The sequence below is a fragment of the Phyllobates terribilis genome, unplaced genomic scaffold, assembly GCF_046119375.1.
Source record: "Phyllobates terribilis strain yellow unplaced genomic scaffold, ASM4611937v1 Scaffold_1__5_contigs__length_1240528914, whole genome shotgun sequence".
NCBI classification, from domain to species: Eukaryota; Metazoa; Chordata; class Amphibia; order Anura; family Dendrobatidae; genus Phyllobates; species Phyllobates terribilis.
Window position 1 is genome coordinate 93,285,958 of NW_027362761.1, and position 16,990 is coordinate 93,302,947.

The 16,990-nt window shown below is 41.0% G+C and overlaps 1 protein-coding gene across 1 annotated transcript in view; it reads right to left on the reverse strand.

The window, feature by feature from the left end:
- Window positions 1–3,268: 3,268 nt before the first annotated feature.
- LOC141210244 (thioredoxin-like) overlaps window positions 3,269–16,990 on the reverse strand; it is a 31,261-nt gene continuing 17,539 nt past the window's right edge. Inside the window, exons 2-5 of the mRNA XM_073664722.1 lie at window positions 8,446–8,550; window positions 5,353–5,412; window positions 3,951–4,016; window positions 3,269–3,553 (exon numbers count right to left, since the gene is read on the reverse strand). Of these exons, the coding sequence (XP_073520823.1) occupies window positions 3,491–3,553; window positions 3,951–4,016; window positions 5,353–5,412; window positions 8,446–8,550 (294 nt within the window). The 3' untranslated portion in view covers window positions 3,269–3,490. The remainder of the gene's footprint in view (window positions 3,554–3,950; window positions 4,017–5,352; window positions 5,413–8,445; window positions 8,551–16,990) is intronic.

A 16,990-nucleotide genomic window follows, 5' to 3' on the forward strand; every position in this document is an offset into this window, starting at 1 on the left:
CAGGTATGTAGTATTTTTTTTTTTTTTTTTTTAAAAAAGGAAAACAGTATTTTTAACCTCATCTCTGACCTAAGCTTTTTGTCCTGAAACAGAAAACTGTTATGGAGGAATCCCTGTCTATGTGTGTGTGCGAAAACATTCACCCCGTCCTAGGGCCCCAGAACTACCTCACCAGGAGCAGGCCTCGGCTCATCTCCTTCAGGTATGTTTTGATTCTCCATTTTCCTTCCGCAAGGACTGGATAACAAACTTGTAGCAGCTAGCACACCTAGCAATGTTATGCTAAGTGCACCTCACCTGCTCAGGGACCCACACCATGCCAGTTATAATTGGTGTGGAAGAAGAAGGGGGTTGCATGGGGGAGGAAGGTTTTTTTTTTTTTTTTTTTTTTTTTACTGCAGTCACCACCTGTATCGGCGGTCTCCACTTCAGACTCCGGAAGCAGACCGCCCTGTAAGCCCTGGCCGACATCACATCCGGCCTCACTATGCCCCCAGAGTGAACCCTGCATGTGCCGTTCTACAAACCGGCACCATCTTTCTTATGCGCACCCGATGCTCTGCGCTCCTTTCAGCGCCAACCTCAGAATCCAGAGGTGGCCTACTGATGTCCCATACTCTGGCTGGAGCGATTCCTTCATGAAAAGTTCCCCCACCTTATGGAACAGCCCTCCGAATGCCTAGTCTACCGGGTCACAGAACCAGGAGAAATCTCCCCAGGTATACTGTAGGTATCCTCTTCCAGTAACAGGAAACCACACTGGGGAGGAAGAGAGGCGCCACCCCTTTTATTTTGGCAGGGTTCCTGTTCCTGGGAACGGATACTCTCTCTCCGTATGGTGCTGTCATGGTGAAGAGTAAAGAATACTTATGTATAGGACTATTCTAGCTAGTGATGGGAGTATCAGTTGGGAGAACCCAGGTGACCAGCAACTTAACACCCATATGTTGACAGGCAAGTTGCAATTGTAGCAAGACACCTGTCCGTTGTTATTGCATGGGGATGCAAAACGTCAAACTTGTGTAATCCTTTCAGTATGTCCCAGAAGGGTGCCTCTAATGGTTGTTACTATGAGAGTCCAGATCATACCAGAAGACATTAGATTTCTGTATTAGCTTGCCATGAAGTCTAAGTAATTGGCTTTATACTAGTATTTTTTATTTTTTTTTATGTCCACGGAATCATTCGACTTCCATATAGGCATAGTTACTGCTGTAAAATTTGGTGGAAAAGGGATCATAACATGGAACTGTTATCATCAAGGTTTGGGATAGACTTCTTAAAGTTTATGGTTAAAGTTAAAATGACAGTATATGAAGACCTTTCCTGTTTCAGGAGCACTGTGCTACACTGCACAGATAAAGAGCCATAAAGTCACAATTTGAGTAATAGGCACAAACCTCTGCCTTTAACCCCATTAAATAAAAAACAAAGTAGCACACTGCAATGCGAAGATGAAATTTGAGTAGCATTACTGCTCTAGAAAATAAAAATAAATGGTAGCCACGTTAAGGCGTTTGTCATATCAGGAACCTAGCGTTGCAGTGTGCTCATAGTAAGCACCTGTATACGCCTTGCACCTTGTTTTGGAAGTGCCAGTCAATTATTATTATTTTTTTTTTAACCCCATTAAATACCTTAAAAGGGTATTCTGAAGTTAATAAATTGCTTTAATATAGTTAAACAGCATGAATATAAGCTACTTAGCAGAATGATTGCAATTGACTTGCTTTTTCTCCTGCAATGAAAACTTGACTTCCATAATAATCTTTTTATTTATATAGCGCAAACATATTCCGCAGCGCTTTACAATTCAGACAATATCGGAGCTGTCCCCATTGGGGCTCACAATCTACATTCCCCATCAGCATGTCTTTGGAATGTGGGAAGTAACCCACACAAACATGGAGCGAACATACAAACTCCTTGAAGATGTTGTCCTTGGTGGGATTTGAACCCAGGACCCCAGCACTGCAAGGCATAGTGTACAACTGGTTTCAATGGAGCTCATCCACTAGAAGCAGCCCAGACACTGGCTTCGTGTGCACAGTAGCTACACTCCAGAAGAGAATTTAACTCTTAACATACCATTCAGCTCTCTCAAGTCCATTGATTTCTGTACAGCAGTTAGCTGTCCACCGCCTTCCCCCGTTAGGGCGCAGTAAGACGGACTACAATAGCATTGCAGTGCATGGATTGGCCGGCGGCTCTCCAGACCAGAGTGTGACAGCTGCACAGAAATGCATGTGGTCACGCTCAGGTCAGGAGAGGCGCCGGCCAGTCCGAGTATTGTGATGCCATAATCGTCCGTGTTATACCGCCGTCTGTCTACCCCAACTCTCAGCTTCGGAAGAGTTGTTCTAATTCTCGCAATATTACCAGCCTCAGCTTTCAGGCCAGGTCTAATCATAGCTTGGAGCCAGTGCTTGTTCAAATAACCTATTATCTCTGTATGGAAATAAAATACTAACAGTGTAAACTTCAGAACAAGCCACTGATGGCTGAATGTGTTACAGCAAAACTTGTGCGGAGCTCAAGGCCACGTTCACCATTTTATATATTAGTATTTGTTAGTGGAACAATCAAAGAAAAAGTATAATGGCACCATTTCTGTATATTTCACCCATTCATGATTTTGGCATACAAATATGGATGTAAAATACTTAATGTGTGAACATCTCCTTATACAGAAGTTATGCTACTAAAGAGCCTACCCTGCCAGAACCCAGAAAGTAAGGAAGACTGCATAGCTCCTAGCTGCTCGAGAGACAACTTGAGAATACCCCTTTGGCCACAGCCCCACTATCAGTATTTTTTCTCAGGAGTGGGAGCCAAAGCCAGGAGTGGGTGATAAATGCAGAATTGGTGACTTGTTTCTATTATATCTTTTCTCTGATTGTTCCTCACTTGGTTTTGGCTCCGGAGAAAAAATACTGACCGAATACTGATAGTGGGGCCGTGGCCTTTAAGAATTGGAACAGAAATTGCAATCTAGATCTGCTCATCTGACAGAAGAGTCTTATCTCACATATGCAGTTTTTGCTAAATCCCATTGTCACGCCAAAAAGCTTAGGCAAAAGGGCTTTCCAGAGGATAGTCTAATAGCAATGAGGGAAGCAACGTCTTATGCTCATAATTTGGAAACAAGACATAATCATGACACTTACATGTACATGTTGTAACAAAAAGTAAACCTAGAGATTTGTTTGGCAAGTTGATTAACAAAGATGCACATTGAAAAAAAAAAAAAATGCAACAGAGAAGAATATGGGGGTCTAGCAGCCATTTTATTCAACACATGTCCTTGGGTCCATTCCATTTACAGTACAATAAAGGAATAATGGAAAGGCTAGCATCCTCTATAGAGTATGAATTAAAAAAAAGGAATGGTTGCAGTTTCCTTCATATACATTTCATTGATAGCACAGTTCGATTGAAGTTATAACGTACAGAAAAAATAAATGAATAAAAGCAGACACCAATTACACATTTATTTCAGCTCTTGCACTTTCGCCTCCAGAGAGGCCTGGTTGGCGCCACTAAATTCATGCACCTGAAGAGAAGGCAAAAAGAAAAATACAGTACATTTTATACAAAATCACGCACAATCCAATAAACATACAGACTGAACAGACACTATCACTATGGACCACTTTACTTTCCTGCAGTATCCTCCGAGGACCAGAGGGTGCCACAGGGGTCAGAGCGGAGCTGGTCCATGAAGAAAGTACATATCCACAAGGGGAGGTCCAGCAGTACAGGCAACCCATTTAACATTATTATGCATTTGTAAGGTTATTAGAATTACTTTATTAAGTAATAGGTCAAATGTTAGCCATTTATAACCCCTATCGTGACTAGAAAAATCAATGTACCCAGTGGAGTGCTAGACAATGCACACGAAATTCTAACAAAGACACAGCTCTGACATGTAGTTGGCAAATACATACCAGATTTCCATTTTTATAGAAGTGAAAGGTTGGCATGCATTTGATACCACAATGTTCAGCAACGTCCTAAAGGGTGGGTAGAAAAAAATAAAATAAAATTCCACATAAGAAAGCAAAGGACACTGGGATTTATAAAACACCATGTACTTTTACCCCATAGTATAGATTAAATGCATTATGCTGTTGCTTTAAATCATACATGTCAAACTGGCCCGCAGGGTGGTTTTATTTGGCTCGTGACACCCGAACCACCACCCCTATATGGGGCCATTATTCTGTACACTGGTTGGCCCGTGACTTTGTCCAAGTTTTTCATTTTGGCCCTTTGTATCTGAGTTTGATATCCATTTAAGGGGAATCCGTCAACAGAATTTCACCCCCCACCCACAACATTTATTTGCACATGTAACTTTTTGAAAGACAAATCCAGGAATACCTTTACATGGCCACTCCATTCCTCTGTTACTAAGAAATCAGCGTTTGACTTCATATGCAAGTGAGGCTAAAGAGCTATTGTAGATCTGAAGCCTCTGTCACTCCAGCTCTATTCTTCGCCCAGTTCCTCTTCTTCCTGCTTGACCAGAAGTCTTTATGTTGTTTGACTTCAGGCAAAGGAGCCATCAGTGAAGCAGGAAGAGGTGGCATTGGCCAGGGAATAGAGCTGGATTGACATAGGCTTCAGATCTACCATAGTCACTTTCATATCAATTCAAATGTTGATTTCTTAGTAAATGAAGGAAACGGGTCATGTAAAGGCATAGCTGCTGGACTGGTCATTGAAGAGCTACATGCACATAAAAATAGTTTGTGAAGTGAAATCCTATGAACAGATTTCTTTTAAGATCTACAAGTGACAGTATTCCATCAGTGTTTGCATGTCACCAGGAGTGTGTCTCCAAAGCACAGAACAGGTGTCAATCTTTCAATTGTATTTTTCTCTGGAAATGCAGCTCCTGGTTTAATATATTGACGTGTGGCCTAAAACAGTAAACCTATATATTTAGCACATCTGTTCCAATGGATTGGTCACACTGGGTGAGATACAAGAAGAAAGGCAAGGTGCCGGAGGGTGGGGGACAACTGCTTAAACCCAAATTCAATAAGGCATAAAAACACCAATCTCGGTAAACCGAAGCTTTAACGGCTCTCATCAATTAGTGATCCAAAAAAAGCTGGCCCTAAAGGAGTCTTATATTCAAGGATTAAACATGCAACAAGTTTTGACAATGCCAAGTAAAAGAATACTAGATTTTCCTTCAAACTGTAGAATGCAAAACAGTATAAGAACAAGAGAATGGCCAGTACAAGGACAGATTTTATTGAGTAGCCTAAAGTCAATTTAGCACATACAATATGAAGGCTTAAATAATAAAACAAGATATTTGGAGGAAATATAATTTACCGCTGCATCATCCACATCCACTTTAAGAAATACAACCTCGGGGTATTTCGTGCTCAGGGTCTAGAAACAAAGGACAGATGAATGAGCGAGATTATGTATGGTCATTTATAATCTACATAAATCACTAAGGTATGGTGGCGAGATCTACTGCGACATCCGAAGGTTTCTCATAAAGACTGGAGCAAATGTCACCATATGCACCTCAAACAATTTACAAAGCTGCCAATTTAAAATCTGCGTAGTGGGTGGATTAGATTTGATAAAATCTCAGCTACTTTGCAGCTATTGGAATATACTTGAGCAAATCCTGAGGGAAAATTGCAGAGCATCGGTCTTGTGACCATACCCTTGGGCTAGATTTACACATCCAAATAGTTATCAATGTGTTCATGGGAGCCTGTACTAGTCTGGTGTACTGGACCGGCTCTAAGCAGCTCTACACCCTGGCTCAGAGTTGAGCCCCAAGAGTTAATCTATATATGACTAGATACATGCTGTTTTACAGGGATTTCCCACGCACAAAGTGCATTTTAAATTTAATAGATCTTGTAATAAAAATAAGTTTCAAAATTGGATGCTAAAAAAAAACAAAAACTAAATGTCCCTGTGCTGAGATAATCTTATACACGTGTCCCTGCTGTGTACTGTATTATAGCTATGTCTGATCGTGCAGGAACACGGTCTGATCATACCACATCTCCTGGGCCATTACACAGCAGGGGCACATTTATAAGATTCTCAGCAAAGACTTTTTAAAAAGTAACTTATTACTCAAAAGATCTATTGATTAAAATGTGGAGCGAAATTAACTTTGTTCGTGGGAAAACCCAATCTCAACTGAGCATTGCCAACAAATATAATATTAGGGACTCATATCCCAATATGCTATAAATTGGTAAACCTATGCTTTATAGCCTTCATGTAAAAAGTACCATTTGTTTCAGGTGACTTTTCAGAATAATCCGTCATGTGAATGCTTGCACCTGAGCAAGTGAGCGGTAACTACCTGCTAGGTCTAACATACACCGCACACAGACTCGAGGGTTTCCTGCTCCCGTGTCTCTGTAGCACTAGTACTCAGCAGTGTAGGTGTAATAGTCAGCCAAATATTGTGTGCTTTACAATAAAGCAGGGCATTAACCTTCATAGTGAGTGCATTTATTTTTTATTAGCATTTTATCGTCACCTCCCCTATAGCATCATCATCACCCTGTTATTATCCTGGTAACATGCCAATTACTTTTTATTTTGTTCTCCCTGTTGCTGCTTCTAGGGTCCATTGTTGCCAGCGCTGCAGGTAATAACAGACACTAGAAGCAGCAACAAGGACTAAGTGCTGGACCCAGGGAGGGTGACTAAAGAACAATTTGTTTTTTGTTAAACAAACTGCGCCTGGCGTTTTATGAAACTGGAAAACCCCCTTTAAAGTTGAACCTGTAAATCTTTGACCATTTGTTCTATAAACTGCAATACTGTTTTTATAGTGGAACTGAAGGTCTCGTATGAAGCCCAGCCTATTGCTGGGCTCCCCGAAATCTTGTCACTGCCATTTAAAATATTGCCAGCAGCATCTAAACACAGCTTCAGTTAATGCACTTACAGGCAGATGCCGGCTGTGTAACTGAGAAGTGTGGAAACTGTTCAGATCTACAAATGTGAACCCTGGCACCAACATACACTTCTAGACACTTGCGCCAAGGGTTTAACACTCCATCCACATGTAGAAAAGGAGCCGCATGGAGTCGAGGCCATGCTGCAGATATGTAAAATAAAAAATACAAAATAATTTACTCATTGCCCAGCATATTAAAGAAGTTGTCCACTACTTTTTTGAATCGCCCCAATATATTTAGCATGTGGCCATAAGTTTTTTGGAATTACCTTTAGTTGTATGTATTGCCTGTGAGTGGCACTATCACTGGCATCACGTGACCCCCTGCTGCAGCCGGCTTTCTTCCGTGGATGTCACGTCAGGTGAGGAGTGACATCAGTGACTCAGTTCCCCGCAGTGGATGCTGGGATGTGGGCGAGGTTACCCCGCACGTCACACCCAGCATCCATAGCGTGCTTTCCCAATGAATGAGGAGAGGTAAGATGCACAGTGGATGCCTGGTGTGACGCGTGGAGTAACCCTACATCCACAGTGTCACGTCAAGTGAGGCGTGACATCAGCGGATGCCAGAGGCGGCTGCAGCCAGGGTCACGTGATGCCTGTGATAGTGCCACTCACAGGCAATACATACAACTAAAGGGAATTACAAAAACAGTTATGAGCACATGCTAAATACATTGGGGCAATTGGGAGGGGGGCGCCATTTTCCAAGACCCGTAGCGTCTCCATTTTTTGGGATCTGGGGTTGGGTGAGGGCTTATTTTATTGCAGATACCATTTTGGGGTAGATCCGATGTTTTGATCGCCCGTTATTGCATTTTATTTCCATGTCGCGATGACCAAAAAAACGTAATTCTGGCATTTCGAATTTTCTCGTTACGCCGTTTACCGATTGGATTAATTTTTTTATATTGATAAATCGGGTGATTCTGAATGCGGCGATACCAAATGTGTATGTGAAGTTTTAATTTTCCTTATTATTTTATTTTGAATGGGGCGAAAATGGGGGTGATTTAAATATAATTTTTATTTTATAACTTTTAAAGAACCATCCCCTCCCCCCCAATCACTTTCAGCATGCTTCAATAGTCTCCATAGGAGACCATAGGGTCACAGATGGGCAGGGCTAATGCCACGCTTCCAGCACGGCGCTGTTAAATGCTGCTGTCTGATATGGACAGCGGCATTTAACTGGTTAACAGCCACGGGTGGATCGCAATTCTACCCGCAGCTGTTGCAGGCACATGTCAGCTGATTCTTACAGCTGACAGCCCGGTTCAGTGCAGATCAGCGCCGGAGCCCGTGCTGTACAGGGGGTGATGGCCTAGGGCCTACTAATACGCCCTAGGCCATTAAGGGGTTAATTCTATGCCAGTTTTTCATGGCAAAAGGTGAAATCTGCTGTAAAATCTCTATGTAACACTTGTAGAAAATAGCCACCATGTCCGCCCTTACATAACACATGCAGGCGAATTACTTACATCAAAGAAAGGTCCGATCATTTTACATGGCCCACACCACGTGGCTGTGAAGTCAACAACTACAAGTTTCTCCCCAGCCTCACTCAGGGCAGTTTTAAATTCACCCTGAAATATAAAGAATAAAAAGGAATTTAAAAATGCATTCTCCCCCCATGTTCATTATTCCCATGTAATATTATACAGTGCTATTGTGGGTCCAATTTGATCTACCAATTGAAAAAGTGAAAATGCTGCTGGTAAAAGATTAAACCTACAAGTGAAGGACTGAATTAAACTAGGATCTAAGGGGTAACGTTTCTCCTTGAGAGTGACATGCCAGGCCTGATATGTCAGTGTGGAGACATAAGCCAATTATGGGGCAGAGAAAACAATGATTTTATTAAAACTGCACACCGCAAATGACATCACTGAAATCAGGGTCTCTGTCCCTATATTATGCTGCTCTCGGATTACACAGCAAACACTTGGTAATGGATTCTCGCTAATGAAAAAAAAGGTCACCTTGCCTCAAAGTTGCATGAAGGTACTTGTACGTGTAAAGGGGTGAGAGTCATTTTTGGCAATTGGCCATAAAACACGAGGGTTCAGAGGTTGAATATAATTTGTTTCTTACATGTCAAAACTGAAAATTATCCTGGCTATCAGAGGCACAACACATCCAGTGAAAAGGTTAAAAATGTTGTGTCAGCACAAGCAATTACTTTCATACTCAGTTATATGGCTTAGGATATAGTACAGGGGCGGTTCAAGACGGATAGAATGAATGAACAGCTTAGCAGCATAGGGAACTACCCCATGTAATGTTCAGTATTGGTGGAGGTGGAGGGGGGTTGTCTTCTACAACTATACTGAAATCTACACCAATCTCTTTTATAGTCACTGTATCTGACATTTCCAATTAAGGCTTACACCAATTTACTTCCATTCTCATTACCCTGATGAAACCTTAGGACAGGAAGTCAGATTACACAGTGACTCCGCAGTTTTGTTATGCAAGGCCTTTCTGCAAAACTGCAACTGAACATGTCTCCAGCGATCCCGAAAATGGAACAGACTCTGGAGACACGATGCAAAGTAAAGAGCCCAGGCCGGACACCTGAACCCATCCTATAATGAAACATTCATTCCGCACCAATCCACTGGCGGAGATCTGCTCCCGTATCCCATGTGGCATTAACAAAACACTGCGTATGGGTGAGAAATTCTCAGAACCACAGATTTACTAAAAGCTGGGAGAAAATGCTGTTTCACAATTACACTTTACAGGAGAAAACCAGTATTACCAGATAGTTATAGCCTTAATGCAGTTGTATAATAGACCTTCCTACACCAGGTGCACTCCAGTATAATACCTTTAAAAGAGAATGTCATCAGAAGATTACCGGTTTGTTTGTTTTTTTTATATATAATCACTTTTGTATAAACGCCTCCTGTCTACAGGTTCAAATGATCTACACAGTAAAGCATGCTGGAACTTGGAAGAAAACAGAAGCTTTTGTGACAATAGTTTACAAAAAAAAAAAAAAAAAACAATTTATATAATCAAAATCTGGTTTTAAAATTAGAGAAGCAATTTACTTGGTCTAAATACCAGGATTCTCCCAAATCTGGAGTTATTCTCCCTGTGTGTTTCCATTCCTGATGCAAATTGCCTCTTCAGAGATTAAGAGGACTTGTACTCTATAGCGCCACCTATTGGAAGCAGCAATCCTACAAGTCACAATCGACCCTTTAAAGAGGCGTGAAATATGACTTAGGATAAAAGCAAAATCAGAATCTCAATTTGCAGACAGTGTTTCGGGCTGTTGGCCCTCGTCAGTGCAAAGTATGAGAACTGATTTGGCTAGATGTGAGGCTCTGGACTGAGGTCTAAGGGGTAATGTGGCGCTATAGAGTTCAAGTCCTCTTTCTCTGAAGAGGCAATTTGGATATTAAATTTCCCAGAGGAGCATTGCACGGCAAATAAGCCTCCTTACTTTGACATGCCAGAGCCTGCATGTCACTCTCCACAAGGAGAAACGTTACCCCTTAGACATAGGGTGTGATTCAGCAAATCTCCCCCCCCCCCCAGTATTCTGGAATAAAAAGCTTGGAAAAGTTGCAATTTTAGCACGACTTTCAGCTACGTTAAAAATAGGCAATTTGGCATTCTCATGTCATTTCCACCCAGCTCCGACATGGTAGGCGGTGGAGCTGCATGATGACCACCGCTCGTCATAGGGTTGGAGTAAGATTTGTGGTAAGGTGCACACCACTCATTTGACACTCCTAATTCATGAAAAGGGGGTAATGCCTCTTCATTAATCAAGAGTGTCTGAATTCAGCCCATCTCCTCAAGACTGATATGAACATCAATCTTGATGTATTGGGCCTATAGCGTTAGCCAAGGAGGTGTGATCCTTAAAAAGATGCCTCCTTGGCCAACAAGACTAGATTTACAAACTGGGTGTAAAAAAATAAATAAATAAAAGGGGGGGGTGGTTTATATCAGGAAGAAAGAACAGTGGAATTTAAAGCAGGTAAAGAAATTATATATGACAAGTGACAGGCCCTCTTCAAAGAGGATACTTTTGCTTTAAAGGCCAATACAGTTGAGTAAAAATAAAAAAAGTCATCATAAACCTAAGGGGCTACCAGCTTAGCTGAGCACTTCACACACTTTGTTGAAAAGATTTTTGTAGTGCAGGTGCCAAGACCCCCAGCAATCAAAACTTCTGACAGGTCACTATCAGGGATGTGGAGTCCGGTATAAAATGGACTGACTCCTAAAATATATAATAAATTGGGTACAGTAGTTCAATGCAGTTTGTGGGGAATATTTTTTTCATAAGAATCTGGGAAAGTTATGAAATGTCCTATAAATGTCTGTCCTATTCCTGATCTAAGGGTCTAGACTTTTAACTGAGATTAATCTGTGCTACAGTAAATTTATCACTTAAACATGAGCCATGTATGAGGGAGTCGGAGTCATGGAAATTGAGGAGTCGGAAGTTTGGCTTACCAACTCCACAGCCCTGGTTACTATGCCATCTCAGAAAAACACACCCTTTGATGAGGATTAGAAAGGTGACACAATCTACATTTGCTGAAGCCAAAGTTAAGAGTCATGCTCTATTAATTTAGGAGAAGGAAGAAATCTTTATCTAATTGCACAATTGGGAACTTTGAACAATTGAGTAAGAAGGAAGCAGTGTGCAAGTATGGCTGCAGCCTGCCACTACAATACAGGTTTTGCAACACCTAGCAATAAATCTTAGCCTTTATATGAAGTAATGTATTAGCCTTTAAATTCACTCATTTGCTTTTATCAAAATAGTACACATATGCACGGATAGATAAGTTACCATTACAGAAAAAAAAAAAAAAAAAAAAAAAAGTTGAACCTAACCAATCTAAGAATCATCACCTAATCAGTGGTTAGTGAGAGGAATGCCCCTTTAACTTACAATGGAGCATGATCATATACTCCACTATCTGCTGCCATACTAGGCCTAGGAGCAGCCTGCCGTCGGGGGTTATGGCTGGCATAAGAGCATGTCTTCCGAAGGAGCAAAATAGTACAGAAATGCTAATATTTATTGAAGTCATATTTCTTAAAGCGGGTCGTCCACTATTGGGAAAACCCAATCAGTGACCCCTGATGTGCTGCAGTTTTCAGTTCCGTGAATACTGCAGCTCAACAGCATGTGACCTCTACCGCCTATCCGCGGCCACTAATGGGCTTCAGTTCTCATGAGACAAACCAGTTTTAGGATTGTTTGAAGGACTTGGTAGATCCATGTTTAAATAATCAGATAAGTGGCTCTTGAATGGGGATTCCGCAGTTGGGACATCTAGGCTTAATATTTGATATACTGCTGATAAGGAGCTGTAAGAACCTTTGAAATCAGGGCTCTGGAAGCCAGGGATAGGGCTTTAGCATAGCAGTCTTGAATGGAGCTGAGGTGCCCTTTCCCTTCCTCCAGTCCTGGTCTACCAAACCGACAGAAGTAATTTGCAATAAAACCACCTGCCGGTTGGATACAAGTTCTAGCAGTGACATAACTTATTTTGAGTCAATTGCAAATCATTTACAGACAGTAGTGTGACCCATCCAAAATGAGTCAAGTCAATAATATGAATCAGCTTAAAAAGAGTAACATAATGCCTCAGGGTTTGGAGACACACCGAAACAGACGCTTCCTGAACCTTACTTAACACTTGTATTAGGAAATTGAGATCTTTCATCAGCATTTCATAATTAATGGAAGCAATAATTTCACATGCACTATTACAGGAACCCATCTTCCTCAAAATGTGGCTTTATGAAGGGTGGGAGGACACTGGAATATAGACTACATATGCCTAAAATGTCCATCAGGTGCCCACAGCAACCAACCAGCAATGCACAAGGGAAGCTGATTGTGTATGTACTAATTTTTAGGTTGGGAATCATAAAATTTTTGATGCCTTCTTGAACCAAAGTCAGGGGTGAATCTACCACTAGCCCTTCCCTTATAACAGGGTGGATAAAAATCAATGTTTTTTTTAAAAAAAAAAAAAAAAAAAAAGGATTTTTTTTTACAATAAACTGCTTTTTGAGGAAAATATTTTACCATCCAAAGGTTCTTCCATCATGAGATAAAGCTGAGTTGTTTAACTCAGTAGAATAAAGGCTGTATATGTGTAACATTCACAATGCCATGCTCTTCCAGAGGTTTCTGAAGGATTAGTGGGCAGTTTCTCTCCTATATTATCACAGACGCTCGCTTTACTTACGCAGTTCTCAAAACTGAATTTGACTCCGCAGAGGTCCCAGCCTCTTCTTCATGGCAAAAATGTTACAACATGAACAGAGTTGAGAAAAAGACCTTAATCCTATTGTTCTACAAACCTATGAATACAGAATCAACCCCTTCAGTGCCAAGTCCAAGAAGTTAGACAATATGTTTCTGATTGTTTGGAGTGGAATAGATCTGCACAACACAAGAAGAATGTGAATCTAAGTGTGAGGAGGAGGAAGGGCAAGCAGACAAGAAAATGAAAGTGAAACTTTGAGCACAATACTGCAGCATAGCCACAGACAGACAAGTCTGGATCTGTTTGTGTGTACGATCTGAGGTTTATTACATTCTTTCCTTATAATGGCAGCAGGCTGTAAAAGACCCAGTTTGGGAATATTTTAATGAAGCTCCTTCGCCCATCGGTAAGGCAGGCATGCGTGCAAAATGCAAAGATGCAACAAAGAGATGCAAGGCCTGGTGGCGCGAATGAGGCAACATCATGAGAAGTGCGGTGATGAAAATGACCAAAGAAACACTTCTGAACAGGCAAGATCTGTTAGGATTCAATAAAAATGTTTACCATTTTTAAAGACTGAACGGTCATGTGTGAGAAAAATTATATTTCTTATTATTACTGCATGTTACTGTCATTTGGTACAGTTATGAAGAAAAACAAATATTCCTTTTGGGGCAGGGGCAGTGATGTGTTGTGTACAATAAGCAGAAATTGTATAAACAATAAAATAACAGCATTGACTTTTTGTTTAGGGGAATTCATGGATTCTGGAAACTATCCACCTCCAAGATCACCATCATCCTGTTCTACAGTTTCAGAGTTATCCATCCAGGATAGTGCTTCATTAGCAGCAGCATCATCAGACACCCACAGCCACATATCACCATCACCCAAAAGGAAGAAAAAACCTTTACCCTCCTGGAACCACCATAGATAGGTTTGTGATAAGAACTAGCAGATTAGAAAAAGAGTTGATTGATGAAAAAAATTGCCCAGTTTATTTATGCAACGAACTCTTCTTTCCGTCTGACTGAGAACCCACATTTCATTAATATGGTTCAGTCACTGAGACCTGGATACAGTCCACCCAGCAGAGCTGATGTTGCAGGGAAACTGCTGGATCAAGTGTATGACAGAGAAATGGAGCAATGTGCAACAGCTCTGGAGGGTAAAATTGTTAACCTAAGTATTGATGGGTGGAGTAATGTCCACAATGATCCTATTGTATGTGCTTGTATAACAACAGAAGAAGGTAAAGTCTTCCTTGCACAAACAACTGATACGTCAGGAAATGCACACACAGCAGAATACTTACAAGTGGCAGTAAAAGCTATAACATGTGAACAAAAATTCAAATGTCTAGTACGCAGTTTGGTCACTGACAATGCTGCAAACGTATCCAAGATGAGAAGAAATTTAGAAGAGCAGGGAGGGAATACAAAGCTGCTAATAACATATGGTTGCAGTGCTCATTTGCTGCACCTCTTAGCCAAAGACTTAAGTGTTCCAGAAATAAAGGCTAATGTTGTTGAAATTGCTAAATACTTCCGTAATAATCATTTTGCTGCAGCAGCTCTGAAAAGGATGGGTGGAACCAAGCTAACGCTCCCACAAGATGTTAGATGGAACTCTGTGGTGGACTGTTTTGAGCAGTATATCAAAAACTGGCCTATTCTGATGACACTTTGTGAAGAAAATCGAGATAAAATAGATGGCACTGTCACGGCCAAAATCCTCAACATTGGGCTTAAGAGAAATGTTGAACATATGCTGAGCTTCCTGAAACCCATCTCTCAAGCTTTAAACAAAATACAGAAAAATAGCTGTTTTATTGCGAATGCTGTTGAAATTTGGAAGGAACTGAGTGAACACTTAAAAACAGAACTACACATGGACAGAATTAAATTACAAGCAGTAAACAAACGAATGGGACAAGCACTGACTCCAGCTCATTTTTTGGCAAATATTGTCAATATCCAATATCAGGGTCAAAACCTAAGTGCTGAGGAAGAGGAGTTAGCTATGACATGGGTATCCAGCAATCATCCATCTTTAATGCCAACTATAATAAACTTCAGAGCTAAGGGGGAAGCATTCAAGAAATATATGTTTGCTGAAGATATTTTAAGGAAGGTCACACCAGTAAACTGGTGGAAGTCACTTAAGCGCTTGGATTTAGAGACTGTTCAAGTAATGATTTCACTTTTAACAGCAGTAGCTTCTTCTGCAGGCGTTGAAAGAATATTCTCTTCCTTTGGACTCATTCATTCTAAATTGAGAAATCGGTTGGGACCCAATAAAGCAGGAAAGCTTGTTTTTCTTTTCCAGATTATGAATAGGAACAAAGAAGAAGATGAAGAAGATGACGACGAGTGAGCTACAGAGGACAGCAGGGACAGTAGTATTTAAGTTTTTCATGTGTCGGCTGGGCTGACAGTCTAAGTTTCTTAAAATATATATATATTTTGTTTAGCCAAATTAGTTAACAAACATGGATGTTTGTTTAAGCAAATAACTTATGCTGTAATGTTGTTATTGTTTCAGTTGAATAAATCTATTTAAATTGTTATTAAGGTCAGGATTATTTTTCTCCTTCCTAAGTACAACAGAACAGTGGTGTCCAAATATGAATGATTAACCAATTAAACTGGGGAGAAAAAAGTAATATAAAAAGTGATTCTAAAAATCTTCATCTACTTGCATGTTAAAGTAGCAAGAACTAGTTTAGGTAGAAACTTTGATTTAAATCACGCCTTATTGACTAGTGATTTAAATCAGTTAGATTTAAATCAAATCCACCCTGCCTTATAATACCCGGTCCTTTCGAGTTTCAGCTCAAACTGCATATGCGATTTCAGCCTGATGAGTTGAAAGCACACCCCCCCCCCCCCACCACTACATGTGCAAACTGGTAATACTGGATCTATTCTTGTGGCAGATCAATGTAGCTGTATCGTAGAGTCTGATAGAATTAGTCTCGTGTGTCTAAGGCTGTGTGCACACGATGCATTTTTAATGCGTTTCCGCAGCGTTTTTTTGCAGCTGCGGAAACGCATGGTAGAAGGCCTGCCATGTTCCCCAATGATAATCCGCATGTGTTGTGCACATGCTGCGGAAAATTCCGCTGCGGATTATCATTGTGGAAAAAAAACGCAGCACTACCAATTATTTTGCGGAAGTGCTGCGTCTTCGCTGTGAGAGGATGATAGGAGTTATACTTCACCCAAGACTACGATGTAAGACACAGATGAAGTTATTCTTCCCTTATCTGGACATTTGGACTGCCGCCCAGAAATTAGATTGTAACTTGTTTTTAGCTGTCTCAGCAACCTTCTACTGCTATGAATTATCACTTTTCTGCTTATGAAACTTTCTTATCAACATTCCACTGTTATGAATCATCACTTCACTGCTTGTGAAACAAAGGCATTTTACTGCGCATGTGTGACAAAAAAACTATGATTATTAGTATAAATAAAGGGACAGCACCTATAGAGGCAGACGCGCTCAGGGGCTTCCCAGTACTTGATTATACACTACGTGTCTGTGTATTTCTTGTTACGGGGATACCCCGACTCCAACAAGGACCCTCCATGGCTGAATGATCCTAACAATTCCTGGCGCCCGAACAGGGACCCGAGGTCTGCGTATTCCTTCAAGTTCATCGACCGGCACGAGTAACCGCTGAGATTGGGACATCGGAACAGCAGATGACAAACCTGGCCAGGTAAGAGACACTGTTAGTTCTCTTACATCTGCTCTGCGA